The sequence below is a fragment of the Calidris pugnax genome, unplaced genomic scaffold, assembly GCF_001431845.1.
Source record: "Calidris pugnax isolate Ruff unplaced genomic scaffold, ASM143184v1 scaffold46, whole genome shotgun sequence".
Classification (NCBI taxonomy): domain Eukaryota; kingdom Metazoa; phylum Chordata; class Aves; order Charadriiformes; family Scolopacidae; genus Calidris; species Calidris pugnax.
In genome coordinates, this window is record NW_015090769.1 from 538,620 (window position 1) to 566,455 (window position 27,836).

The 27,836-nt window shown below is 51.8% G+C and overlaps 3 protein-coding genes across 4 annotated transcripts in view; 2 read left to right on the plus strand and 1 right to left on the minus strand.

The window, feature by feature from the left end:
• Window positions 1-8,972: 8,972 nt before the first annotated feature.
• Window positions 8,973-17,053, minus strand: DDX49 (DEAD (Asp-Glu-Ala-Asp) box polypeptide 49). Its single transcript, XM_014938752.1, has 13 exons — window positions 16,918-17,053; window positions 16,709-16,832; window positions 16,522-16,607; window positions 15,284-15,405; window positions 14,984-15,171; window positions 14,082-14,222; window positions 13,460-13,535; window positions 13,262-13,338; window positions 12,519-12,616; window positions 12,100-12,174; window positions 11,508-11,596; window positions 10,540-10,611; window positions 8,973-10,247 (listed from the first exon to the last, which is right to left on the minus strand). The coding sequence occupies exons 1-13, from the start codon at window positions 17,030-17,032 to the stop codon at window positions 10,071-10,073; spliced, it is 1,440 nt and encodes a 479-aa protein (XP_014794238.1). The 5' UTR covers window positions 17,033-17,053; the 3' UTR covers window positions 8,973-10,070.
• Window positions 17,054-17,228: 175 nt separating this feature from the next.
• COPE (coatomer protein complex subunit epsilon) lies at window positions 17,229-24,599 on the plus strand. 2 transcript variants are annotated; one of them, XM_014938270.1, is made up of 10 exons: window positions 17,229-17,393; window positions 17,699-17,761; window positions 18,245-18,345; window positions 18,556-18,708; window positions 19,433-19,486; window positions 20,152-20,233; window positions 22,605-22,760; window positions 23,104-23,172; window positions 23,630-23,704; window positions 24,247-24,599. In XM_014938270.1, the coding sequence occupies exons 1-10, from the start codon at window positions 17,268-17,270 to the stop codon at window positions 24,292-24,294; spliced, it is 927 nt and encodes a 308-aa protein (XP_014793756.1). In that variant the 5' UTR covers window positions 17,229-17,267; the 3' UTR covers window positions 24,295-24,599. The 2 variants fall into 2 exon arrangements, with proteins under 2 accessions (XP_014793756.1, XP_014793765.1); XM_014938279.1 differs by lacking the exon at window positions 20,152-20,233 and adding an exon at window positions 21,249-21,330 and having other exon boundaries at window positions 17,244-17,393.
• A 2,935-nt stretch (window positions 24,600-27,534) lies between these two features.
• CERS1 (ceramide synthase 1) overlaps window positions 27,535-27,836 on the plus strand; it is a 15,421-nt gene continuing 15,119 nt past the window's right edge. Inside the window, exon 1 of the mRNA XM_014938715.1 lies at window positions 27,535-27,824. Coding sequence (XP_014794201.1) covers window positions 27,603-27,824 — 222 coding nt within the window. The 5' untranslated portion in view covers window positions 27,535-27,602. The remainder of the gene's footprint in view (window positions 27,825-27,836) is intronic.

The window sequence follows — 27,836 nt, forward strand, 5'->3', positions numbered from 1 at the left end:
AGGTTGGAGCTGGGTCTGGATCCTTAAATTTTGGCAGTGAATTTCGTAGCCCGGTGTCTTGGCCGGTGCCGGTGTTGTGTTGCTCACTGATGGGGGCTGACCAGAGCCACGCCTGGGTGAGTCATCTCTCCCCATGGAGGCCACGCTCACACCAGTTCCCAAGAACTGAGAGGGAGGACTCAATTCAAGCTGCTGCACATCCCAGCAGGACTCTCTCCGGGGTGGGGGAGAGGCAGATGCGAGCTGAGACAGCAGCTCAGACAGCTTCATGGAGCACCATCCTCTCCAGGACCTGGGCCAGGCAACAGTGGAGTGTGAGACCCAGCTCTTAAGCCTCTTCATGTCCCTTATGCATTTTCTATCCTCAAATCACAACCTAGAACTCCACCCAGACCTACAGCAAAGGCAGCTGACCTACTGACAGTCTTGGTTGAGCACAAGAAGGTCTACAAGTCATGCAGCGAGTCACAGACGTAAGGAATCTGCAGCTCCTCATCCCCTGCTATCCTTGTTTCACGCAGCATCCAACCAGATTCCTTAAAAAAGTGGAAAAAAACCCCATAATGCCATGAAAAAGCACAAGTTCTAGGCTGCTGCTTATCCTCGTGTCATAGAATCAGAGAATGGTTAGAGTTGGAAGGGACCTTTGAGATCATCAAGTCCAACCAAAAAAAAAAACCAAAACAAAAAAAAAGACCCACAAACAGACACAACCCGACAATCTTGGGCACTAGATCATACCCTGAAGAGCCACGTCTACACATTTCTTAAATCCCTCTAGGGATGGGGACTCCACCACCTCCCTGGGCAGGCTGTTCCAGTGCATGACCATCCTCTCAGGAAAGTCATTCTTCCTGATATCTAATCTAATCCTACCCTGCTGCAACCTTAGACCATTTCCTCTGCTCCTGTCATTATTCCCTTGGGAGAAGTGATGGATATACCATATCCAGAGGGGGTGTAACCCCCTGGAAGCTGTTATTCTGCCTGGGAGGGGGCATGTATTACACCCAGCCATGTCGTTAAGGGCAAATTCCTCCGCTCAGCTCTTGTGAAACCAACGCTTCTGCAGCAGGAGCAGAAACAGTCCCTTCCCTATGTTTCCTGAGCAGCCCCTTCCAAGGAAGGGTGCTGTTGGCCTCTGGAAGTGTTGCCATTGGAGCTGCTGAGGTGATGGATGCTGTTTCCCCGCACACGGCGTAGCTGGAGGCCAGCGATGCTTCTCTCTCTCAGCACATCCCAGCCCTGGCTGTGCTCCTCCATTGTCAGGAACTGGGAACAGAGACCATTTTCCTTTACGCTCCTCCCGGCGGGTGCTGGTTGCAATTCTTTTCCTTGCCAGGACAATCTGAATAGTGGCTTTTTGATGAGATCTGTCCTGTGCTCGGCGTTCGTTAAAAGTCTTTTATTGACGGATGGTTCTGGGAGGCACTTTCCATTCCAGTCTTCCCTTCTTCTAAACTAATGAAAACCCATTCATCACCAGCTATTTCCACAAATGCCCTAAATCTGCGGTTAGCGATGAGGCGGCCCTGCTGTAGGCTAATTCCATCTGCCCTGCTCCAGTGAGGAGTTAAAAAGGGCTTCCCTTGTGTTTCGGAAGAGCAGTGCTCCAACACCTCCCCACCACCCCCTTTCCAACCCTCGTCCCTTCCCCATTTGTGCTTCTCTTCCTTCAAAAGGGGAAAATCTTGTCTTACAAAAAAGGGCCAGGCTGCAGTTTGCTGTATGCTTCTGTCTCAGGGTAACTATTACTGTCAGCAACCAAATAACAGCGGCTTCCTCGCTGGAGGAGAAACGCTACTGATTGCAGGTACCTTGAGAGACCTAATTCTTTTGGCAAATTAGGATCTTAATTATTCATAGAAAGCCTAGACAGAACATTAATAAAGGGAACAGGGGGGGAAATGGTTCACGTATGAGATCAGGATGAACAAATATAAAAATAATCTTGCAGCATTTCCCTCTTTGCACAACGTTTGATGAACGGCAGCGAGGTGTGAGTCTCTGCTCAGGGTCCAGACCCGAGACAAGGTCCTTCTGACCAGCTCAGCCAAAGAATCATGGAATTGTTGGAGTTGGAAGGGACCTTCTAGAGATCATCCAGTCCAACTCCCCAGCCAGAGCAGGGCTGCCCAGAGCACATCCCTCAGGAGCATCCAGGTGGGGCTTGAAGATCTCCAGAGAAGGGGACTCCACACCCTCCCTGGGCAGCCTCTGCCAGGGCTCTGCCACCCTCACCCCAAAGAAGTTCTTCCTCATATCTGAGTGGAACTTCCCCTGTTCCAGCTTGTGCCCGTTGCCCCTCGTCCTGTCACTGGGAACCACTGAAAAGAGTCCAGCTCCATCCACCCTCAACCCACCCTTTAGATCCTTGGAAGCATCAATAAGGTCTCCCCTCAGCCTTCTCTTCTCCAGGCTCAAGAGTCCCAGCTCTCTCAGCCTTTCCTCATCAGGGAGATGCTCCAATCCCTCCATCATCTCTGTTGCCCTACGCTGGACTCTCTCCGGCAGTTCCCTGTCTCTCTGGAACTGGGGAGCCCAGAACTGGATGCAGGATTCCAGTTGTGGCCTCCCCAGTGCAGAGCAGAGGGGGAGAATGACCTCCCTCCACCTCCTGGCCACACTCTTCCCTATGCAGCCCAGGATCCCACTGGCCTCTTGGCCACAAGGGCCCATTGTTGGCTCAGGGATAGTTTACTGTCCACCAGGACCCCCAGATCCTTCTCCTTGGATGTAATTTCCAGCATGTCCACCCCTAACCTCTACTGGTGCCTGGGGTTCTTCCTCCCCCAAATGAAGCTTTGCTGTTACAGCACGTGCCAGTAATAGAGGCTCAGAATAAAAAAGATGTGTTTAATGCAAAATGAAGCTTTGCTGTTATACCACGTGCCAGTAATAGAAGCTCAGAATAAAAAAGATGTGTTTAATGCAAGCTCCACCTGACGGATGCCCACACAGACCTTCCAAGGCTGAGGAGGGATGTCATCGTGGTCCACGCAGGAGTCATCGCAGACCACCAGCAGCTCCGAAAACTCCCTCGCCTCCCCGGGCTTTGATTCCTCCTCCTCAAAGCAGATAATTACCCTCCCAAAAGGACCGTTGGACTTAAATTACCAGCATCTCCAGGGTGCCTGGAGAGCCAAGAGGAGGAAAGGTTAGCGTGGGCCAGGCTGCTTAATACCCTGAGTCCACTGAGTGATTTTAAACGAGAGGCAAAAAATCCTTCTCTTCCCCAAAAAGCTGCTGCAGAGCCCCCTGGTAACGTGTGTTATCTTCTCAGGCAGCCTCACATCAAAGTTACCAACCTGATTCTCTTTGATATCTGTATTTTTTTTGTGTGTGTGAGAACACACCGAAGCAAGTTCTTGATGGAAGGAGAGCAGCCCCGCGCTTTGTTTTACATCTCCAAAGGATCAGACTTGGGGGAATTTGAAATTAAATAGCACCATTAATGAAAAATAGGTGACCTAACCCCTTTTGAGCTGCTGCATCTGGGCTGCAGAGATCAGCTGCTCTGTTCCTCAGAGGAGAGGTTATTTTTAGTTCAGAAATGGTCTGTTTACACTTGACAGCACAGGCGAGTGTAACACACACCCCCCCACACGCACACACTGGGAGACAATTTCCTCGTGCACCAGAGAAGGCAATTAAATGTGTGCTTTGGAAAATGTCCGCAAACACGTAATAAAGCCCCCAAATCCAGTGAGGTTCGCGGTCCCCTTGCCCAGAGTAATTTATAATTATTACCCTTATTAGATCGTGGTGCGGGGAGGCAGTTTCTGCTCCACGAGGGAAAAGAACAGGAGCTACGGCGCTAATCAGGTCCTGCCTCCTCCACCAGCTTCCCTCCACCCTGCCCAAAAAGCAGCAGCTGGAATCATAGAAGAGTGGGGGTTGGAAGGGACCTTTAAAGGTCATCTAGTCCCCCCTCCCCTGCAATGAACAGGGACATCTTCAGGTTGCTCAGAGCCCCATCCAACCTCACCCTGAACCTTCAGGGATGGGGCATCTCCCACCTCTTTGGGTGACCCGTTCCAGCGTTTCACCACCCTCATTGTAAAAAAATTTCTTCTAAATCTTCCCTCTTTCAATTTAAAGCCATTATCCTTGTCCTGTTGCAACACGCCCTGCTAAAAAGTTGTCCCCATCCTTCCTGAAGGCCTCCTTTAATTACTGAAAGGCCATAATGAAGGTCTCCCTGGGACCTTCTCTTCTCCGGGCTGAGCAACTGTGACTCTCTCAGCCTGTCCTCAGAGCAGAGGGGCTCCAGCCCTCTCATCATTTATGTGACCCTCCTCTGGACCTGCTCCAACAGGTCTGTGTCTTTCCTGTGCTGAGGACCCCAGAGCTGGACACACCACTCCAATCGTGCTGGAAATGAGACGCTTGTGGTTGGAGCCAGCGGCGCTTGAGACACAAGGGACCGTGGCAGCTCCAGCAACAGGTAAATCCGGAGGAGCAGCACCAGCCCCTGCCCCTCAGCTCTCGCCCTTCGCAGCCACCCTGGACTCTGCTGAGCTCAAGCCCGACCAAGTGAGAATTAAAGGTACCAAATTCAATTTCCTGGGATGCCGCCGTCACCCGCAGCTGTAGGAAGTTGCCAGGTGGAAAGGGACGGGAGGCTGGTGTCACCTCTGTCCCCAGGGTGGGCAGGGAAGGGCTCTACCCTCTGCCTGTGTCCCCTTTATAGTTCATGGGGACATTGGCTGCCACAAAGGGGAATTGTCAGCCCTTTTTCATGTCCCCCATACAAGTGTGAATTGTCACCCCTCTTTCACGTCCCCCATCCTGCCGTCTGCACACGTGTGACACCCTGTGCTCTGGAGAGAACGGGGCAGCTCCTCACCCTGTCGCTGGCTTATTTATCCCAAGGGCTGGTAGAACAAGAAGTGAGAGAGGATGCTGTGTCGAGGATGCTGAGGCTCTGCCTTCTGTTCCCACCCATGCTGGGCTAACAGGGTTTCCAATCCCAGCAGGCAACAGACGGAAGAAAACATTTCTCTCGAGCCTTAGGGGCTGGAGATATCGATGTCCAGACCTTGTTACGGGGAGATGAAAACAGTGTCTGAGCCTCGAGATTGGTGGCAGGAATCCCACCTCTGCTGGGGTCCCAACACAGGAGCAGCACAGCTTGTGACAAGCTTGGGAATTCAAGAATGATACTGGGAAGTACGGAGCAGGGATGAAGGGATGGGGATGAGCCACGGCAACAGGATAACGCTGCACTCACGGCTGCTCTTTGGAGGGCTGGAGAAGAGTCTTCTCCCAGAGGTGACAGGAATCCAAAGCAAGTCATGCAGGGATGTGTCCCCAGGAGACAGAGCTGCTGCAGGGAGTGAAGGACAGGCATGAATTAAACAGAGCCAGCAGGGAGGCTGGCTTCAGGGAAGAAAAGAAACATTCCAGGTATTCCTTTCCTCTGTCCCATTTTTTTTTTTGGAATTACACCACTGGCAAGGAGGAACTGGGGGAGTTAAGAGTGTCAAGTGTGTCATACCCAGAGAGGAGACACATGTTTGGGCAGCTGCAGCCAAGCCCTGAGTGAGGGTGTGCCACCGACACGGAGCTGAATCGGCAAAACCGGGCAGGGAAGAGCTTTAAGGTGCATCAGGGAAGGGGAAGGTTCCACGAGGAGCTGGAGGGAGAGCCCTGGGATGGAGGAGGCAGCAAAGCCTCAACGGAGCATCGCGGGGACTCGGGATCGGTCCCGTCCGGAGAGAAAAGGGAGATGCTGAGGCTTGAAGGGCTGACCTGGGAGGATCCAACCCGGCTGCTGCGTGGACAGGGCTTGGGGACAGGCAGCCTCGTCCCCCCACTGCCTCCCCTTGTCCTCTATTTCCCTCTGAACGAGGTCCAGAGCCAGCAGGGAGGGTGACCAGAGCACACCAACTGCCATCTACCGGGTAACCTGACGGTAGAGCCCCCCCCCATCACACACAAGGGCCATTCCTGGGAGAAAAGCTTGTTAAGCAGCTTTTCTGCTGAGTTTGTGTTTGCTAAGAGCATCCAAAGGTAAAGCAGGGCTGACCCAGGCTGGTGGGGTGAGATTTCGGAGGGCAGGAGGAACCCCCCACCCCAGGGGTCCAGCCGTGTTGGATGCTCATGGAGATGGGGGGAGCTGGGAAGGGCTGCAGCGCTGGAACGTGAGCTCCAATGCAGGGCTGCTGTCTCAGCAGAGAGAAATCAAACAGCCCAGCCCAAAGACTACCCCAGACTGTCTCACTGCAGCTGCATTTTTCTTCACTGGGGGGATCCAGAGCTTCCCTGCCCGATGCAGCACCCGCAGACGGAGGGGGTGGCAGCTCCCCAAGGCGAGCACCCCATTACCAAACCTGAGATTTATCAAATACTCGATTTATCACCCAGGAGGATCCCAGCCTCTCCCTTCTCCCTGCAGAACTTCTGGGAAGCGCTCCTCAGGTGGCTCTTCCTCCTTGTGAGGGGCAGAAATGAAGGGGAAACGCTCTAGGAATGGACAAATATTCCCTTAAACACACACGGAGCAGCCACTCCGGGCATCATCGGCGTAAAGGGCAGAGAGAATTGCCCCACGAGGGGGGAGGCAGAGGAGCACGTGCTGGCAGAGTGATGGTTTCACACCCAGGGGAGAGGGGAGGATGAGGAGGGCTGGGGGGGCACAGGGCTGTCCCCTCACACAGCCCCCCCTTTGCCAACCTGGCCTTCAGCAGCTGGAGAGGCAGCGATGGGAGAGATGCTGAATTGAGAGGAGTTTTGAAGGGGAAACGCTCTAGGAATGGACAAATATTCCCTTAAACACACACGGAGCAGCCACTCCGGGCATCATCGGCGTAAAGGGCAGAGAGAATTGCCCCACGAGGGGGGAGGCAGAGGAGCACGTGCTGGCAGAGTGATGGTTTCACACCCAGGGGAGAGGGGAGGATGAGGAGGGCTGGGGGGGCACAGGGCTGTCCCCTCACACAGCCCCCCCCCTTGCCAACCTGGCCTTCAGCAGCCGGAGAGGCAGTGATGGGAGAGATGCTGAATTGAGAGGAGTTTCCATGGCAACCCAGCCAGGGGAACCCCCCGGAGCTGGGGCTGAAGGAGGGGAGGGAGAGGAGGGAGAGGAAGGCAGCGGGCGGGAGGCAATGGCCGTTCTCAGGCACGGTGGTGCAGAAGAGAGGGGGTTTTACAGCCAAGATCTGGGCTGTGACGAGAGGGAAACCCTCATATCCCCAGGGGATCCCAAAGGCTTCTGACAAGGCTTCAAAACCCCAGGATGGAATATCCTACCTGGGGGAGGGCAGCACTGACAGCACATACAGAAACGTCACCCCCAGGCAAGATGTAAATTCCTAATCTGGGAATTTAAGGCATCTTCCTACACCCCCAACCTCTTTTTCTCCCCGGCCACTCCCAAGACTGATTATCCAAAGGGAGAACATCTCTTCAGGCCACAGAGAGCTCTCGTTTCCCGCACGTGTCCCACCCTCACAGCAGAGGCTGCTCCTGAAAGACAAGGGGTGTATGAAAAGGAATTATGAATAAAGCTTCAAGAGGAGAGAGCCTTGATCAATCCCCACCCGTCACAGCCGGGAGGAGACAGAGAAACCCCCACCAGGCTGGAATAAAGAGCAGGTTGGGAAGCGTTGCCCCACGAGGGGGGAGGCAGAGGAGCACGTGCTGGCAGAGTGATGGTTTCACACCCAGGGGAGAGGGGAGGATGAGGAGGGCTGGGGGGGCACAGGGCTGTCCCCTCACACAGCCCCCCCCCTTGCCAACCTGGCCTTCAGCAGCCGGAGAGGCAGTGATGGGAGAGATGCTGAATTGAGAGGAGTTTCCATGGCAACCCAGCCAGGGGAACCCCCCCGGAGCTGGGGCTGAAGGAGGGGAGGGAGAGGGGGGAGAGGAAGGCAGCGGGCAGGAGGTGATGGCTGTTCTCGGGCACAGCAGGGCAGAAGAGAGGGGGGTTTACAGCCAAGATCTGGGCTGTGACGAGAGGGAAACCCTGATATCCCTGGGAGATCCCAAAGGCTTCTGACAAGGCTTCAAAACCCCAGGATGGAATATCCTACCTGGGGGAGGGCAGCACTGACAGCACATACAGAAACGTCACCCCCAGGCAAGATGTAAATTCCTAATCTGGGAATTTAAGGCATCTTCCTACACCCCCAACCTCTTTTTCTCCCCGGCCACTCCCAAGACTGATTATCCAAAGGGAGAACATCTCTTCAGGCCACAGAGAGCTCTCGTTTCCCGCACGTGTCCCACCCTCACAGCAGAGGCTGCTCCTGAAAGACAAGGGGTGTATGAAAAGGAATTATGAATAAAGCTTCAAGAGGAGAGAGCCTTGATCAATCCCCACCCGTCACAGCCGGGAGGAGACAGAGAAACCCCCACCAGGCTGGAATAAAGAGCAGGTTGGGAAGCGTCTGCCAGAGGAAGGGGAACAACCAACGCTCAAAGGTGGCACCAGCACCCTCCCCGGGGAAGGCAGGAGCTGCCTGTCCCAGAGAGGGGTGTCTTTTTTGATCTACAGCTAAGGGGCTTGCTCCACAAATGAGCCTGCACGAGGCTGTGGCAGCATTTAGTATTCAGAAAGCATCGGGCTGTGAGAGGAACCCGTTTGCTGCTGCTGCTGCTGCAGCCGCCGCGGGTGCCAGGCAGTGGTGGTGCAGGGCAGGCTGCAGGAGCTGCCTCTGCAGGAATTTCCTGAGGGAAACACCATCTTTCCCCTCCCTGTGCACACTCACGGGCACCACAGACTGCTTGCTCCCAGGAAAGGAGCTGGGATGGAGAGAGAAAACACCCACAAGAAGCTCAATCCTCACCCCACCGATTTTATCTCCGAGGTGGTTGCCCCAACAAGTCCTGCTCCTCGCCCCCAGGATCCCACAACTCCCCCACGTGTTGGAAAAGGTCAAAGATCCAGCCACTTGTTGCAATAAATATTTATTTGGGTGCTGACCATAAAAAACCCCCTATTTTTGTAAGCCAGAGGGCAGAAATAATCACTTGTTGCAATAAATATTTATTTGGGCGCTGACCATAAAAAAAACCTCCTATTTTTGTAAGCCAGAGGGCAGAAATAACAGCGTCAGAGAGAGCTCTGACCGTTAGAGAAGGCACTGAGGATCCATCCCGACACCAGAACGGAGCTGGCCAAACTCTGGCCTCAGCCACTCGGGGAATTTAAGTTCTGTCTCCCCAGGGAAACACAACTGGTTCTCAGGGGAGGCTCAGCCCCCTCCAGCAGAACCTGTTCCAAACATACATGATACAAATCTGCACGGGGAGGCCCAAAAACCTACAGAGCAGACCCAAATACAATCCGCTCTGGTTACTCTCACGTGGTACAAGAAACAAGGCAATCCTTCTCCTGGGGTTTCTTCTGTGCCTGAAAGACTCTTTGAACTGAGCAATCAACCAGAAAAACAGAGTCCCAAACAGCCCCCGTCCTCCAAAACATGACTCTGAGATCCCCATGGGCAGCAGCCCAGGGCCAGAGTCTAAACCCAGGCAGAGAATCACAGGCAGGAGCATCACTTACGTGTATAAAACAGGATTATCCCCAGAAGACCCCAGGACCAGGCACACAATACAACCTCCCCACGTGTTTCAGGAATTTTCCTCTCGGAAAACTCCGGGCCACGGCACAGATTGGGGCTGAGCTCATTTTGTCACAGTATTTTTAGACTCTGGCTCAGGGGGAGAATCTGTTGATACATTAAAGAGGCGAGTGGCGAGCACCAGCCCTCGAAAGGGACGGAGCCATGACTGAAGGGAGGCAGAAAAGAGAGGGGAATCTTTATTTCCCTTCACATCACCAAGGATTCAGGTCTGGCCTCTCCTTGGCTGGAGGAAGGAAATGTGCTCTTGAGAGACATTTTTCCAGAGACATCTCCAGCCTGTGGAGAACGGCTCAAGCCGGCAGCGCTGTGCAGGAGGGAAAAACAACAGAGACAGTTCAAAAGTGTCCTTTCCCCCCTTCCCCACCTCCCCGTACTCTCCAACCCCGATTTCAGGTCAGAAATGTCCACATTAAACCGCGTTAGATCCCGGAATTCCCAAACCAGCAGCAGCATCAGGGCAGTCTGAGCCGAGGGATGTTATTTCTCCTCCGCAGCTCGCGCCTTGTTCCGTCGCTCCATCTTCTTCTGCAGTTTCCTCTTCAGCTGCAGCTGCTTTTTCTTCTGCAGCGTCTGCTGGACCTTCTCACGGCATTCCTTGTTTTTCTTCCTGATCTTGGCCAGCTCTGCTTTCCTTTTTGCCTCCAGATCCGGATCCTGCAATGGCAAATGCCAGGACATCAGTGACACGGCCAGTGCCAACCCCTTTGCCTTTCCTAGATGCCCAGGCTGCCCTCCAGCCCGTGACTGAGCAGGATGCAAAAGTCAGACACTACTTCAAAGCACTTTTTAATATTGGTCTCCCTTTAAGATAAACTTTCAACCTCCCTTTAAGATAAACTCCCCAAAGGGGAGTCAGGTGGACACACCACAGGAGCTGTCACTCCTGTTCCACAACGATGGCGTTGTACCAGCCCCCGATCGTAGTTTCTGTAGCAGCAACTCTCACCTTCCCTTCAAGGATCATTTGTTTCCGCTTATTTATTTCTTTCTTCTCGTCAAAATCCGTTCCCTCCAGTTCCTGTCAAAGCAAAAATACAGCAGGGCCATCGGTAACCGCGTCTGAGAGGGAGAAAAGCAGAGCAGCTCTGAAGGGTCACAGAACCTCAGTGTGAGAAGCACAGGTTTGGGAGCCTGTGGGCCTTCCACCCCCACAAAGGACTCAACACTCAGCATAAAACCGTGCAATAATAGAGCAAATCCAGGGAAGATAATTAAAACAACCCTCCCCACACACACATCCAAGTGCTTTGAATGAAGCAACAGGACGAGGGGGAAAGGTTTGACACTGAAAGACACACACACATCCAAGTGCTTTGAGTGAAGCGACAGGACGAGGGAGAAGGGTTTGACACTGAAAGAGGGGAGATTGAGAGAAAATCTGGGGAAGTTCTTTGCCAGGTGGTGAGAGCCTGGCCCAGGTTGCCCAGAGAAGCTGTGGCTGCCCCATCCCTGGAGGGGTTCAAGGGCAGGTTGGAGGGGGCTTGGAGCAACCTGGGCTGGTGGGAGGTGTCCCTGGGTGGCCTTTAAGGTCCCTCCCAACCCAACCCATTCTAGGATTCTATGATTCCCCTAGAAAGAGGAACAAGAATTCCTATTTATGTGCTCAGGAGCAAAGCTGTGTACCCAGCAAGTGCAAGGGATCTCCTGGTTACCCCCAGCTGCCCAAGAGCTCCAGCCCCCCCTGGACAAAGGGGCTTCATGTTGGGACACTCACAATTTCACATTGCCTCCTGGTGACGTTCACTTGGGTGACATCCCCTAGAAAGAGGAACAAGAATTCCTATTTATGTGCTCAGGAGCAAAGCTGTGTACCCAGCGAGGTACGTTCAACTGCAAGGGATCTCCTGGTTACCCCCAGCTGCCCAAGAGCTCCAGCCCCCCCTGGACAAAGGGGCTTCATGTTGGGACACTCACAATTTCACATTGCCTCCTGGTGACGTTCACTTGGGTGACAATGTTAAGCACCAACTGCTCCTCCACGGAGAACTCCTGCAGCTTCAGCTCTAAATCAGGGCGAGACATTCACAGAGCACGGTTGGTTACCAAAACCAGTAAAAAACCCAGTATAATTCCAGTGATTATCAGTGGATTTGTTGTCATAAGCTGTGATCACTCCCACTCCTTCAGGCCTACAACATGGGATTAAATCCTCCCCTCTGCCTACGGTTCCCCAGAGCACACAGAGTGGTGAGGAAGTAAGGAAGAAGGTGGCTGCTTTAATAAAAAGGTTACAGAGAGAGTTCAACACAGTTTCTCCTCCACCAGAAAAAGGCAGGAGGACAAACACCTTCACGCCTGACACCCACAACAGCAGAATCAAAGCTGATGGGGATTCAAAAGCTCCTGCTCCTTTCTGAGCCTCAGCCACACAAGGAAGAGACAGCATTTTATGTGGATGTTCTGGCTGGTACATTCTGCACTCAGGGAATCAGTGCTGCGAGTACCACAAGCACAAAGCAGCACACAGGATCCCACGTTTTAGCAGTGTTTATGGTGCTCTACTTACTGATTTCCTCCTCGATAGCGTGGACGAGGTGGATGTCGTACTGTGTCACCAGGGTAATCGCGATCCCTTTCCGACCTGGGGGATGAAAACAGGGTGATGGATGAATCTCGACAGGCAGAGGGAGGTGAAGCCCAACCCACGCCAAATTCCATCCATCCCCAGGCATCAGCCCAGCACATTATGGTGACAGGGTGTTCAGAGGGGGCTTTATTTGCTCTGAAAAAGGAGTTAGCTCTTGGTGCGGATCAGACACAAGTCAGGGGGAGCCATGGCTGAAATCTTAAGGCTGAGCAGATCCAGCACTGACTGAAAAGCCTGCGCTGCAGCCACTGTGAAGCCTCCTCACACCCCTTCAGGGCTCTTCCCCAGCTCTGGGACCCCCAGTTCCAGCCAGCAAACAGCAGCTTTTCCCCACTCACCCGCCCGGGCCGTCCGGCCAACCCGGTGAATGTAGATTTTTGGCAGGCCAGGAGTGTTGTGATTGATGACAACTTGTACTGTAGGAATGTCCAAACCTCTGCAAGGCAGGGAAAGAGAACAGAAGTTAAGGAACACTCATTTAATCCATGCAGTTCCTGTCCTCTGCTTTCTCCAAGAGCCCCATATTCTCATTAATATGGGACTCTCCTTATTGGCTTGGGTCAGTTCTAGGAGAAGCTCTTTCCTTGTTCAATTCTCCACTAGTCCCAAACCACAGTGTCACCCTGCAGCCTGCTCTTCCCTCCTAGACCCAGAGAAAACACATGAAGCCTCGTGGAAATCATTCTCCTTCTAGCACACACCCCCCTGGTGCAGCAGATCAAGCTCCATCACACACAGACAGCTCCAGAAGACAGCTCAGGGACATTCTACAATGGAAGTGAACAATCCCGTGCTACCCAACGGGGGGGATTTAAACCCATCATCCAGGTTGGAAGGGACCTTCAAGATCATCGAGTCCAACCATCAACCCAACCCTGCCCAAGCCACCACTAACCCACGTCCCTCAGCACCACGTCTGCCCGACTTTAAATCCCTCCAGGGATGGCAACTCCACTTCCCCAGGCAACCTCTTCCAGTTCTTGATAACCCTCTCTGTAAAGAAATTTTTCCTAATATCTACCCTAAACCCTCCCTGGCACATCGTGAGGCCATTTCCTCTTGTCCCAACCACGTCCCTCACCTGGCAGCAACATCCGTGGCAATGAGAATCTTAAAGATGCTGGACTTGAACTTTGCTAAAGCTGCAAATCGTTGTCGCTGCGAAGAGAGAAGTTTGTGTGAGGGACGTTGTGATCCACGGGAGCTGCAGGACGGGGGGAGACACCTGGTTTGGGGATGGAGCTGAAGCATCCGGCGCCCACATCGGTCCATCGCTCACCTGTTTCATCATGGAATGCAGAGCTACAGAAGGGAAGTTGTATTTCCTCAGCATCATGTTCAAGACCTGACAGTCCCTTGAAGGAAAAAAAAAACAACAAAACATAAAGCTGACAGATGAGGACAGAGCCAGGGTTCCTCGAGGAGCCCTCACGCTATAATTACCACAACACTGCTAATTACTGGAGTGCTCTGATGGAGGTAGGGAATGAGACACCCACCCTGCACCTGCTCACCCCCGAGACTGCTCAAAGCAAAAAGTGTTTCTCTACCAAATTTCAGAACAGACTAAGGAAGCAAATACCACCCCAACCCAACACCCAATAAAGTGGGGATTTCCAACCCCAACTAGAAACAAAGTCACACAAACACACTAAGAGCAATCACAGAATGATACGGCGCTCAGCAAAAAGTGTTTCTCTACCAAATTTCAGAACAGACTAGGAAGCAAATACCACCCCAGCCCAACACCCAATAAAGTGGGGGTTTCCAACCCCAACTAGAAAAATAAAGTCACACGCACACACTAAGAGCAATCACAGAATGATACGGGGTTGGAAGGGACCTCTGGAGATCATCTAGTCCAACATCTAGCTCCAATTGTGAGGAGTAAAGCCACTCACTTGCAGGTTTTGGTGAAGATAATGATAGACCAGTCGTCGTGCTCGTCCTGGAAGGTCTGGATGAGATGGACAAGGTAAGCATCCTTGATGGCTTCAGGTACGAGCAAGTAGCGCTGGTCCAGTTCCTCCACCGTCCGCACCCTGGTGGGAGAAGGTGAAGCACCAGTTTGTAAAGTGAAGATGTGTCCTGGGTTGGGAGGCACAGGACCAACTTCTCTTCTAACACTGGGGAAAACTGCACTTTTAGAAGACTCTAGTGTCCGAATTCATGAAAATATTTGCTTTAAAGCCAGCCAGGCTCTGTGAGATTCCAGGTCTTAGCACTCGACCCAGGCTGGGCAACAGGATTATTTCACACCACAAACTTCAAATTCAATAGAAATTAGAAAAATTTGCTGCGTAGCTCTCTCTCCCTTGATGGTGGGGGGTCCAGAGAACTCCTTGCCCCGGTGCTGCAACCCTGAGCCCTTCCCTTCCACCTGAAGCCATTGCACTCACAGCGTCCCACACTTGCTGTCCCTGCTGGGAGTGCATTGCACTCGCAGCATCCCACACTTGCTGTCCCTGCTGGGAGTGCAGAGCTCCTGCTGATAGAATGAGCTAAGTATATTCTTGTATACCTTATATTAGCATCAGGATTAATTAACAAAAATACTAAAAATCCAGTATTATTTAGTCTTAGTCTACTAAATCTATTTATAGTTCAACCCTTGTGGTTCTTTGTTCCCCAATTCCTCTTTCCAGGTTGGGAGGACTCATGGGGTGACAGAATAATTGTCTAAACAACAATAAATTGTTAGGGGTTTTCTCAAAACCATAACAAGATGGAACCAGAAGGGAAAGACAGCAGGGACACGAGGGAATGGAGATGAAAGATCTCTGTAGAGGGGGCGAAGACTTACTGGGATTCAGCCTCCCAGAAGAAGGGTCTGTTGGCAGCCAGGCCCTGCAGCTCCTTCAGCGTGTCGGTCAGCGTGGCACTGAACAGCAAGGTCTGTCTGCGTGCTGGGAGAGCATCCAAAATCACCTCCAGGTCCGGGGTGAAGTCAGCACAGCCCTGCTCCAACAGCCGGTCAGCTTCATCCAAAACCTGGGCACAGCCAAAAATAAACGGGACGGCCAGCGTGCGCGCCTACAGAGCTAAAAATCTTAAAAGCGGTTAAAAAAAAGAAGAAAAAAAACCTCCTAGAAAACTGCCTTACCAAGAACTTTATTTTTTTGAGGCTGAAAGTGTTGGAGCTGCGGAGGTGATCTGCCAGCCGGCCGGGCGTCGCGATGACCACGTGGGGTTTCCGGGAGAGCTCCAGCGCCTGCTCCACCATGTCTGCACCCAGAGCCACAGAAGAAAGGTGAGGTTTTTAGTCTGTAAAGCTGGAAAAACGTCACTCTCCTTATTCCCACCAGCCCCCGCCACCTCGGGCACCAGGTAACAGCTCCTCAGCACGGAGAAAACAACGGCGTGGAACAAGAGCCTCCCCGGAACAAGAGCTCTAGACACCCCGTATTGGTGTCCTGGTTTGAGGTAAAACAACTCATTTTCTGTTCAGTAATTTTACAGTTTTAGCTGGGCCTCTTCTAACTAACTAAATTAACAGCGTATTGTTCAGAAACTGTTCACTCTCAGAGTGATAAGACCTGGTTATACCAAGGAATGGTGTGGAGAGGTGACCCAAACCTGACCAACAGGGTATTCCATCCCATCTGCATCATCCTCAGGATAAAAGCTGAGGGATCAAAGGGTCAACTCTCTTCCTTCAATGGCCAATGTCTGTTCCTCTGCCTTTGATCCCCATCCGAGCATTCCTGACTCCAGATCCAGAACCAGGCTCCTGTCCCTCACCGAGCCCAGCCTGGGACCTTCCCCTGCGCCTGCTGGTGAGGGGATCATCATCCTGGAAGCTTGATACAGTTCTGTATATAGAGTAATTTTTTTTCTTTTCTTCCTATCATTATTTCATTATTTTCATTAAAGTAGTTTAGTTTTTTTCTAAACTCATAAATCTCTTTTATCTTTTCCTCTCCCTTAGAGAATCATAGAATCGTCTGGGTTGGAAGGGACCTTAAAGATCATCTAGTCCAACCATCGGCCTAACTCCGACAAAAAAATAAATAAGAAATAAGCAATAAAAAAATCAATAAACCATATTCTTGAGGACCATGTCAACCCGTCTTCTGAACACCTCCAGGGATGGTGCCTCAACCCCTTCCCTGGGCAGCCCATTCCAATGCTGGATAACCCTTTCCATGAAGAAATGTTTCCCAACATCCAATCTAAACCTCCCCTGGGGCAACTTGAGGCCATTTCCCCTTGTCCTGTCTCCTGGGATTTGGCAGATAAGAGGGGGGAGGGAGGGACCGTCTGTCCTTCTGATGGGTCAACCCGGTCAAATCTACCCCCGGGGCCGGGGGAGACTCCCACCCCCGGGGCAGCAACACTCACCCAGGCCGCCCACCACCACGCAGTCCTTCAGGCCGAGGGGCTTCCCCAGGACACGGAACTGCTCGGCGATCTGGTAGGCCAGCTCCCTGCCGGGGAGGAGAGAGTTTAAACGGGGCCGGGCCGCCGCGGCGGGGCCTTCCAGGACGCGGTTCTCCCGGTCCGAGCCCTCCCGTGGCCGTTTCCGCACCTGGTGGGCGTCAGCACCAGGCAGAAGATGCCGTAGGGATCCTCGGAGAGCACCTGCAGCACCGGCAGCACGAAGGCCGCCGTCTTCCCGCTGCCCGTCTTGGCGCAGCCCAGGCAGTCGCGGCCTGCGGGGGAGGGAGAAGCATGGGGAACGGTCAGCGGCCGTTAACGGCGGTACCGGGAGCGGGACGGGGAAGCGGGGGAGCTCACCCTGCAGCACGGGGGGGATGCAGGCGGCCTGCACGGGCGTGGGCCGGCTCAGCCCCACCTGCCGCGCCTGCTCCGCCAGCCACGGCGACAGCCCCAGCGCCCGGAACTCCGCCATGGCCGCCTCCACCTGCACCAGGCGCTACCGGATGTGCGTCACCCTGCGCGTCCGCCTCCCCTCATTGGCTAACACCCCTCCCAGCATACCTTGCCGGCGGCCACTTCCGGCGCTGGGGTGACGTTTTCACCTCCCTGCGTGCCTATTGGCTGGCGCGGGCGGTCGCCATGGAGACTGCGGCTCCCGGCAGCCGCCGCGGCTCAGCTGCTTCCGGAGACGTGTCTGAGGCGGGGAAATGGCGTCTGGGGCGGGTGCGGGCCCTGCTGGTCAGGGTGGAGAAGCCGACGAGCTCTTCGACGTGAAGAACAGCTTCTACATCGGGGCCTACCAGACCGCCATCAACGAGGCGCAGCGGGTCAAGGTGAGGCGCTTCGGAGGGTGGCCGGGGTGTCCCTTGGCCCGCGGGTCGGTGCTTCCCCTCAGCCGCCTGGGCCTCCCCGAGCGTCCTCCGGCCCTCCCTGCTTTGGCCCAGGCGGTTCTTGGTGCTTCCCACCATCCTGCGCTCGTAGGGGGACGCTGGGGTGGAAGTGGAAGTGGGGGGGTCCGAGAATGTGTTGTTGGAAGGGTCCCGTGTCCCTGAGGGGGTCCCGTGTGGGGGGTTGTGCTGTTGCAGGATTGGTTGTACAGGTCCCTGAGAGAGGTTCTTGTTCCCTGTCGTCCCTGCAGCCTTCTAACCCGGAGAAGGAAGTGGAGAGGGATGTCTTCTTGTTCCGAGCCTACATCGCCCAGGTGAGGTTGGGAGTGGGGCTTTTGCAGCAGCACAGGGTGAGTGTGGGGCTGGGGTCGAGGAGGTTGTGAGTCTGAGTCCTCCTTCAGCACCAGAACACAACGTGTTCTCTCCCAGTAACGTGACTGTGAATGCAGCATCTTGTATCAGGATGACATGACAAGATCTCTTTGAGAGGTGCTGTTTTGTCTTTAAAAGGAACACACCACATTCCCTGCCAGTAACGTGATTGTGAATGTAGCATCTTGTATGTAGGATCAGGACGACCTGACGAGACCTCTTTGAGAGGTGCTGTTTTGTCTTTAAAATGGCCAAATAGTTCTCTTTGGGGTTATGAAATTTGGCTGCGTTGGTAGAGAATGATGTGAGATGTAAGGTAGAAATTTGCTGTTGTTTTTCTTCTGACTGAGGTTTTGGGAAGTGAGCGATTCCCCACCTTCTGAAAATTTAGTAAGTCACAGATTTTACTTTGTTGCCCTGAACAGAGAAAATACGGTGTTGTCCTGGATGAAATTAAAGCCAACGCCTGCCCTGAGCTCCAGGCAGTGAGGATGTTTGCAGAATATCTTTCAAATGAGAGTCAAAGGTACGTCTGATAATGAGCTGGAACTCAAGCCCTCTCCTACAGGGGATACGTTTCCACGTGGAAAGTTCTTTGTAGAAGCGTCGTCTTTATTATGATTTTCTGTGGTTTCACAGTGAATCCCACAAAGGCAGAATTGGGTTGGGGGGACAGGATTTTTTTGTCTTGTTTAGTGACGAAAAGCTCTTAAATTCTTACCGTTGCTCTTCGTAGGGACGCAATTGTTGCTGATCTGGACAAGAAGATGGCAAAAAGCGTTGATATAACCAATACTACTTTCTTGCTGATGGCTGCTTCCATCTATTTCCACGACAAAAATCCCGACGCGGCGCTGCGTACTCTGCACCAAGGGGAGAGCCTGGAGTGGTGAGTGGCATCGGGCAGTGCATGCTGGCAAAGGGCCTCCCTAGGGAGCAGAAACAGCTGAGGTCTGGCTTCTCTCTAAAAAGCCTTCAAACCGTTGAGAAACCACTTTGAGCTTTTGTAGGAAGCGGTTTGGTGCTCGTCCTATGATACCAAGCCTATTGTTCCCTTGAGAAACTTAAAAAAACCATCTTGATTTATTGATTTGTGTGTGCTCAGAATTGTTGAGGGGAACCTTTTGTCTTTTACAAGTGGGGAGAAAGTTTCTCCCTTCTGGGTCCTGCTGTGAGAACCCTCCCAGTGGTGAGTGGCATCGGGCAGTGCATGCTGGCAAAGGGCCTCCCTAGGGAGCAGAAACAGCTGAGGTCTGGCTTCTCTCTAAAAAGCCTTCAAACCGTTGAGAAACCACTTTGGGCTTTTGTAGGAAGCTGTTTGGTGCTCATCCTACGATACCAAGCCTATTGTTCCCTTGAGAAACTTAAAAAAACCATCTTGATTTATTGATTTGTGTGTGCTCAGAATTGTTGAGGGGAACCTTTTGTCTTTTACAAGTGGGGAGAAAGTTTCTCCCTTCTGGGTCCTGCTGTGAGAACCCTCCCCGCTGTGTTTGTTCCCTGCGGGGCAGGAGGCTCATCCCCGGGCTGCTGGCAGCACCTGTCTTTGCCCCCGGGCAAAGCACAACAGGTGGTAAAAAGGGTCAAAATCACTTTGTTTTTGTTCTTTGCAGCATGGCCATGATGATACAGATTCTTCTGAAGCTCGACAGGCTCGATCTGGCTCGGTGAGTTCACATCCCTTCACTTTTTAATGGTGTTCTTGCTGGGAGACCTTGATAAGAGAATTTTCATCACCTGGCTAAGCCAGGTGATGAAAATTCTCTTATCAAGGTCTCCCAGCAAGAACACCATCAGCATTTTAACACCTGCAGCAGACAGAAGACCTCGTGTGTAGGTATGGATGCGCTGCAAACCGTTTTTATTCTTCATATTGCCAAAGTTGGGGGGATAGTACTGAAGCTGAAGGAAGAGGTGGAGACCTCCTGCTTTAATCTCACCTTCAGCAGAGTGTGGTGGGATTAGCCCTGGGTTTCTAACTCCCCCCGGGGAGGTAGAATGGGGAGGTCTTTTCACAGATCGTAACAGTAAAATATTGAAATGAAAATGTGAAAACCTTACATTATTAAGGTTTCTTTTTCTTAGCATTCACTTGGATCTGTTATGAAACCTCTCTTGCCTTACAATGGTGTGGAGATAGATTTTTCCATAAGATCTTGGTTTCTCCAAGAGATCCCACCTCAAACTGGTGGAAGATGCTGTGCTTGTAACCATTCTGACGCTGGAACTTTTTGCAGACCGAGGTAACCATATATGCGTTTAATTATAAAAATCTCATTTCGTAACCCTTTATTACATCAAACATCTGTGACTCCTGCTTTTGCTTCTGCAGAAAGGAACTCAAGAAGATGCAGGAGCAGGATGAGGACGCGACTCTTACCCAGCTGGCAACTGCCTGGGTCAACCTGGCCATAGTGAGTGTCTTAAATGAGGATCCCTCACCTACAACACCTGAGAAACACCTCCCTGTGTCTTGCTCCTGATTGCTCTTTTCACATCAGGCTTTCAGAAAAGCAAGCAAGGTTTTTGTTGGGTTTGGGTTTGGTTTTTTTTTTTTCCCTTCCTTTCAAATACACAGGAAACATTGGTAACTTGAACATAAGAAGTTTTTTTTTTTTTTTCCCTTCCTTCAAATACACTGGAAACATTGGTAACTTGAACATAAGAAGTTCCACCTGAACATGAGGAGGAACTTCTGTGCTTTGAGGGTGGCAGAGCCCTGGCAGAGGCTGCCCAGGGAGGTGGTGGGGTCTCCTTCTCTGGAGACATTCAAACTCCACCTGGACACGTTCCTGTGGGACCTGCTCTGGGTGGACCTGCTCTGGCAGGGGGTTGGAGGAGATGATCTCCAGAGCTCCCTTCCAACCCCATAGCATTCTGTGATTCTCTGTGCTTGTCAGCCTTTTTTCTGTGCTCCTCAGCCTTCAGCTCACACAGGGAAGAGCTAACCCACACTTAAATAATTCACAAAATGTTAGAATATAAAATGGAAAGCTGCGGTGTCGCCGGCGCCCAGACCTTGCAATTAAACTCCAAGAAAAAAAATATAATTCTCTGCTTAGAGCAGACAAAACCGGACAGTTTGTTGGTCCAGGTGGTTGAAAATAAACAGTCTCCTAAAATTCAGTGAAGTCCAAGGTTATGCATGAAATAAGCTGTTATATTAAGGTTTCTTTTCTTAGCATTCACTTGGTTCTGTTACAAAATCTCTCTTGCCTTACAATGGTGTGGGGATAGATTTTTCCATAAGATCTTAGTTTCCCCAAGAGATCCCACCTCAAACTGGTGGAAGATGCTGCGCTTGTAACCATTCTGAAGCTGGAACTTTTTGAAGAGCCAGGTGTCCATATATGCGTTTAATTATAAAAATCTCATTTCGTAACCCTTTATTACATCAAACATCTGTGACTCCTGCTTTTGCTTCTGCAGAAAGGAACTCAAGAAGATGCAGGAGCAGGATGAGGACGCGACTCTTACCCAGCTGGCAACTGCCTGGGTCAACCTGGCCATAGTGAGTGTCTTAAATGAGGATCCCTCACCTACAACACCTGAGAAACACCTCCCTGTGTCTTGCTCCTGATTGCTCTTTTCTTTCAGAAAAGCAAGCAAGGTTTTTGTTGGGTTTGGGTTTGGTTTTTTTTTTTTCCCTTCCTTTCAAATACACAGGAAACATTGGTAACTTGAACATAAGAAGTTCCACCTGAACATGAGGAGGAACTTCTGTGCTTTGAGGGTGGCAGAGCCCTGGCAGAGGCTGCCCAGGGAGGTGGTGGAGTCTCCTTCTCTGGAGACATTCAAACTCCACCTGGACACGTTCCTGTGGGACCTGCTCTGGGTGGACCTGCTCTGGCAGGGGGTTGGAGGAGATGATCTCCAGAGCTCCCTTCCAACCCCATAGCATTCTGTGATTCTCTGTGCTTGTCAGCCTTTTTTCTGTGCTCCTCAGCCTTCAGCTCACACAGGGAAGAGCTAACCCACACTTAAATAATTCACAAAATGTTAGAATATAAAATGGAAAGCTGCGGTGTCGCCGGCGCCCAGACCTTGCAATTAAACTCCAAGAAAAAAAATATAATTCTCTGCTTAGAGCAGACAAAACCGGACAGTTTGTTGGTCCAGGTGGTTGAAAATAAACAGTCTCCTAAAATTCAGTGAAATCCAAGCTTATGCATGAAATAAGCTGTTATATTAAGGTTTCTTTTCTTAGCATTCACTTGGTTCTGTTACAAAATCTCTCTTGCCTTACAATGGTGTGGGGATAGATTTTTCCATAAGATCTTAGTTTCCCCAAGAGATCCCACCTCAAACTGGTATGGAGATTTTTATTTTTTTTTTTTTCCCCATAAGATCTTAGTTTCCCCAAGAGATCCCACCTCAAACTGGTGGAAGATGCTGCACTTAGAACCATTCTGAAGCTGGAACTTTTTGAAGAGCCAGGTGTCCATACGTACGTTTAATTATAAAAATCTCATTTCATAACCCTTTATTACGTCAAACATCTGAAGTGGTTCTTTTGAAGTGGATTTTTCTTCTCTTTGAATGGAAGCCTGCACCTTTTGATCATTTAAGTGCTTGTTAATATTTCATATTTTTTGCATTTCTTTCATCCGTGGCCTGACAGTGATCTGTTGTGCTGCAGGAGATCGGATGAACGCCAGCTGGTTCTTACACATTTTATACCTGGGCTTTATCACCTTAGAAATGTACTTTGTCCCTAATCCTTCCAACCAGGGCAAGAAGGTCCAGGTGTAGTGAAGCTGTGGATGTTGTCTCCTCTCTTTGCAGGGTGGGGAGAAGTTACAAGATGCTTATTACATCTTCCAAGAGATGGCAGACAAATGCTCCTCCACCCTCCTGCTGCTGAACGGGCAAGCAGCCTGCTACATGGCCCAGGGCAAGTGGGACGACGCAGAGGGAGTACTTCAGGAGGCCTTGGACAAGGTAATTCCTGGTTTTACCAGGCAGATCTGCTCTCAGGGGGTTGTAAACTCAAACAGCAAGAACTTTCACTGTTAAACTTCCTGAAAATACCAATATATCGATATATATCGCTAAGGGTGGTCACTGTATAGACCTCCCTTTCCTTCTACTTTCTTTTTTCCCAGTAAAATGAGCTGTGGGTTGGGCAGAGGTTGTTCTGGCAGAGCTGGGCTGGTTGCCCCCCTGGGTCATGGCACATCAGGTGGATCAGATCGAGCTGTGGGTTGGGCAGAACTTGTTCTGTGCTGGTTGTCCTCCTGGGTCATGGCACATCAGGTGGATCAGATGGTTTTCTTCTTTACAGGACAGTGGCCACCCTGAGACACTCATCAACTTTGTGGTCCTGTCGCAGCACTTGGGCAAACCACCAGAGGTGAGGTGGGATTTGTTGTACCCAGCAGCCTGTTCCCACTGCTCAGGGTGGGCTGTGTGTTCCTGGTGCACTGGAAACTTTGCTTCTGCAGTTTTATAGGTTCTCATCAGGATTGACATGAACAAAATAGAATAGTTCTGGGGTGTGGGGAGCTCACACCTTCAGTAAAGTCTCTGTAGACGTACAGATGGTGTAGATAATGGTTTATACTTCTGGCCTTTGGGCAGAAGAAGAAACTTCTTGAGTTCTGAGTTCAGTTCTCACTGGTTATTTCTCAAACCCACTGTTTAAGGTCTACTTTTTAAGTGCGGAGTATGCACGGGGTCTTACTGGTTTGAACTGGGGCTGCTAACGTTGAGGGCAATGAGAAAATCAGGTCTTTACTCACTGCAAACAAACACATTGAAGCGTGATTTTTTAAACTTGAGATTTAAATTTCTCTCTCTCACCCCTCCAGGTTACAAATCGCTATTTGTCACAGTTGAAAGATGCGCATAAAAATCATCCCTTCATAAAGGAGTATCTGGCAAAGGTACTAATTACTTTCTCATATAAAATAGAATCTGCCCTGCCTCATACCAGTGTCTGATGGGGTGAGTGGCTTCTTTACCAGTGAAGACGGCTGCAGTTCAGAGGGGGCAGCTCCGTGGTCTTTCTCTGTCACATTTTGCCAGCAAATTTTCTAGCCCTTGTGTGAAAAACACAAGCCAAGTGTTAAAGGAAGGAGGGATGGACCCCAACCTGGGAACATCCTGAGGGAGCAGCTCTGCCATGTGAGCTCTTAATCTGTGTCAGAAGTGTGTTATCTCAGACACTCTGCTTGAGCAGTGGAAACACTTCTCTGGAAGGGAGAATTTGGGGAGGGGGAAAGAAGGATAAAGATAATAGCGAAGGGAAAATGGAACAAATTGAAAAAAACTTGAGAATTGATAAAGGTGATCATGCTCCTTAGGATCCCTTCTGCCTCCGTGAGCGGTGATAGCGGTGTTCTCTTCAGCAAATGCGGGTTTTATTCAGTTTTCAGTATAAAGTTCTAGATTTGTTTCATTGTATTTTTTTATTTCTGATTTGAAGGAGAATGACTTTGACCGGCTGGCCATGCAGTACGCCCCCAGCGCCTGAGGAGAGGGGAGGGAGGCCGTGGTCCTGCTCTGGGGTACCTTGGGAGCTGGGGTTGATGTCTGAAGCCTCTCTGGTAACGTGGAAAAACCCCCTCTGCGAGTGGGTCTGGCGTCACTCGCCGTGGCAGGGTCTTGCAGCCAGCAAAGCTGGTGCTAAACCCACGTGTAACACGTAGCTGCTGGGATTTGGTGGCTGAAAAGCCCTCGTTGGGGCTTGTCTGGGCCTTGAACTCTGCTTAAAATCCAGTGCGAATCCAGAGTGCGCAACGCTGTACCTTAAACATTCCTAATAAAGCCTTTTCTGGATCTCCGTGCCCCTTAATTTCTGGAATTCAGCTAGTTCCACTCCGGGACTGAGCCCTGTCATCTGTACCGAGGGCAAATGGGTGGGAGGAGGATGAAGGTTCATTTTAAGCATGGCTGAATCACAGAATCACATCCTGAATCATGGATTTCTTTTCAGTCTGACGTGACTCCACCATTAACTCCAGCATGCTCTAGAAGAAGCGTATGCAGCTGCAGGGGTCACTGCTGGTGAGAGGGAAAGCTTCCCCCAGAATAAAAATAATCTGATTGTAATAGGCTCAGCCTTAATCTGAGGTTGGTAACGTGCAGAGGCTCGTGTCCTGGAGCCAGGAAAGCACCTCCTGTGGCACTGTGCTTGTCACTGCTCCCTTCTGAAACGGTGGTGGCAGTTGTTGAATGTGACGTAATGTGACCCAACGCTATGTGGTGATGCCTTTCAGTAGCCACGGGCTCCTGGGTGGTGTTTCAGGCCACTGTATGTGTTGTGTGAGATGCAGAGAGCATCTTTTTGTTTGAAATTGGTCCTTCTCTGGAGACATTCAAACCCTGCCTTGACGTGACTCCACCATTAACTCCAGCATGCTCTAGAAGAAGCGTATGCAGCTGCAGGGGTCACTGCTGGTGAGAGGGAAAGCTTCCCCCAGAATAAAAATAATCTGATTGTAATAGGCTCAGCCTTAATCTGAGGTTGGTAACGTGCAGAGGCTCGTGTCCTGGAGCCAGGAAAGCACCTCCTGTGGCACTGTGCTTGTCACTGCTCCCTTCTGAAACGGTGGTGGCAGTTGTTGAATGTGACGTAATGTGACCCAACGCTATGTGGTGATGCCTTTCAGTAGCCACGGGCTCCTGGGTGGTGTTTCAGGCCACTGTATGTGTTGTGTGAGATGCAGAGAGCATCTTTTTGTTTGAAATTGGTCCTTCTCTGGAGACATTCAAACCCTGCCTGGACACGTTCCTGTGGGACCTGCTCTGGGTGGACCTGCTTTGGCCAAGGGGTTGGAGGAGATGATCTCCAGAGGTCCCTCCCAACCCTGTAGCATTCTCTGATCTCTGTTCTCACCCACGTGCTAGATTTTTTGCCATCCCAGAGTGAAGGTCACTCACAGGGATAATTAAACAGTCACAGGCAGGTGGGACTGTCGGTGACATCAGTTGACATCCATCCATCCCCCAGTGGAACCCTCAGCAGGGACCTCCCCAAACTCTAATATATTCATCGAATTAGCGTTTGGCTTGTGTTTGGGGAGGGGGAGAAGAGGGGTTTGTGCTACACTGTAAATGTGTCTCGCTGGCGTTTCCTTTGTGCCCACCTCGGCTGGGGCTGCTCTGAAAGGCCTCATTGTCTCCTTCCTTGGCTTGGTTCAACCAGCGGGTGATTTCCAGCGAGGGGGGTTATTCATGGTCCGGCCTGGAATGAATGTTCCCTTTGTGGAGCCGTCTGAGGGAGATGTGAAAGGGGCTTGTGTGCTCGGGGCAGCCATTACCCACTTGATGGGCCATGATAAATTGACTTAAAAATGTAAACAATAAAAGCAAGTGGCATAAGCAGGAGCCAGCGCTGGCCCTGGGAGAAGAGGGGGACATGTCTGGACCTCGGAGAGGATCGGGGTTGTGTGTTCCCCTTGCTGCCCCAGACTAATTAGAGAGGTTCCAGAGGACCTGAAGGCAGAACGGCTGCGCTCAGAGGAATGACTTAAAGGAGTTTTATCATCTCATTTAATGTTTTGTCTTTTTCTTTCCTGATAGAGCCAGGTCAGGTTACAGTTCCAGGAGGGCCCAGGAGGAGGAGGAGGAGAATTATCTCTGGTGGGATCCCTCAGCTGGTGGTTCTGGTCCATTAGGACACAGCTGAGCTCCATTTGCTCCTCTGTGGCTGAAACCAAGTACTCCAGTGCCTTTGGTCTGAGGTTCCCCTTGTGCTTTACCACGAGATAATTTAAGTGTTGGCATTTTAGGAGAATCTTCGTCTTAAACTCACACTTCTCCTAACGAGCCCGTTGGCTGGCTGTACACAACCTGGGATGTGTCACTTTTTAATTTAAACATGGACATAAGGATTCCTGGAACAGAAATCTCCTTATGGAGGAGGCATTGAGTCAGGTCTTTCACCAGGGGTGACCTCTGGGGCGGGCGTGTGTATTTGCATTTTCCAGGTGCATCTCATTATTCCAGAGCCTCCTTAATTACAGCAGGTGCCCAAGTTGAGCTGGGGGGTGGGAACACCTGAGTCCTTTCTGCTGCCGTGCTTTGTGAGGAGGGGGATGAGTCTTTTCCTGCTGGGAGGTATGAAAAAATGGAAAGGTTTGGGAAATGTTTCTCTTTGCCCATCACATGAATTCAATGGGGTTTTTTTTTTTGTTGAAGGGTGAGATGTTGTGAGCGGGGAGGGCTGTAGGAGCTCAGGTGGTGGTGGATGAGGTTGCCAAGGTGCTGTGGGCTCCCTTCCAGCCCCGCTGTGGCCACCCAAAGGGGTGCCCCTTGGCAGGGAGAGAAGTTTTCCGCTGTCGGATCATCAATTGTCATCTCCTGAGCCCGAAATATTCCCGTTTGTCTCCGGTTGTCGCTGCTGGAGTGACTCCAGCCCGTTGTCACGGCTCGTCCTCCAGGAGAGCAGTCGCGTTTTGGGTGGTTGGTTTTGGGGTTGGGGTTTTTTTTTTGAGTAAGAAATTGCAATATAACTTCATTCCGCGGGCGCCTGGGCTGATTAACCAGCGCCTAATGAGCCGCTGCTCCTCTCCGCGCTGATTAACGGGCACCTAATGAGCTGCCGCTTCCCGCCGGGGGTTGAGCGCCTTCTCCGCCCCCCCCCCTCCAGATCTGGCCCGGAGTGGGCGAGCAGAGCCCGAGAGGGGGCGAGCAGAGCCCGGAGTGGTTGGGGGGCGGCTCTTAGGTCCCCGGTAACGGCGGGGAGGGGAGTCCCGTCCCCGTCCCGCCCAGCGCGGAGCCTGCGCGGTAACCGGCGGCGGGCAGCGGCGGGGCTATGGGCGGGCAGCGCTGATCGCCATGCCGGCTCCCGAGCCCATGCCCGGTTACGGGCTGTTGTTGCGGCGGGGTTACGGTAGCCTGGCGGCGGCCGTGCGGGGCTGCGGGGATTGCGGTTGGGAGCTGTCGAGGCGGACCTGGGCCGAGAACGCTCACCTGGGCTGGGGAGAGGTGCTGCTCTGCGGGATCTGCGCCCTGGCATGGACCGCGCTGCGCCGCGCCGCCGCCCGCAGGATCTTTCGGGTCAGTCCCGGG

Excerpts from the sequence above, each read along its gene's own strand:
- DDX49 (XM_014938752.1), bottom strand. The coding sequence starts at position 17,032 with ATGGCGGAGTTCCGGGCGCTGGGGCTGTCGCCGTGGCTGGCGGAGCAG. Across the intron at positions 16,833-16,917 it reads CATCCCCCCCGTGCTGCAGG|GCCGCGACTGCCTGGGCTGC; the intron begins GTGAGCTCCCCC and ends CCTCCCCCGCAG. Across the intron at positions 15,172-15,283 it reads TCAAAAAAATAAAGTTCTTG|GTTTTGGATGAAGCTGACCG; the intron begins GTAAGGCAGTTT and ends GGCTGTGCCCAG.
- COPE (XM_014938270.1), top strand. The coding sequence starts at position 17,268 with ATGGCGTCTGGGGCGGGTGCGGGCCCTGCTGGTCAGGGTGGAGAAGCC. Across the intron at positions 17,762-18,244 it reads TCCGAGCCTACATCGCCCAG|AGAAAATACGGTGTTGTCCT; the intron begins GTGAGGTTGGGA and ends TGCCCTGAACAG. Across the intron at positions 23,173-23,629 it reads ACTTGGGCAAACCACCAGAG|GTTACAAATCGCTATTTGTC; the intron begins GTGAGGTGGGAT and ends TCACCCCTCCAG.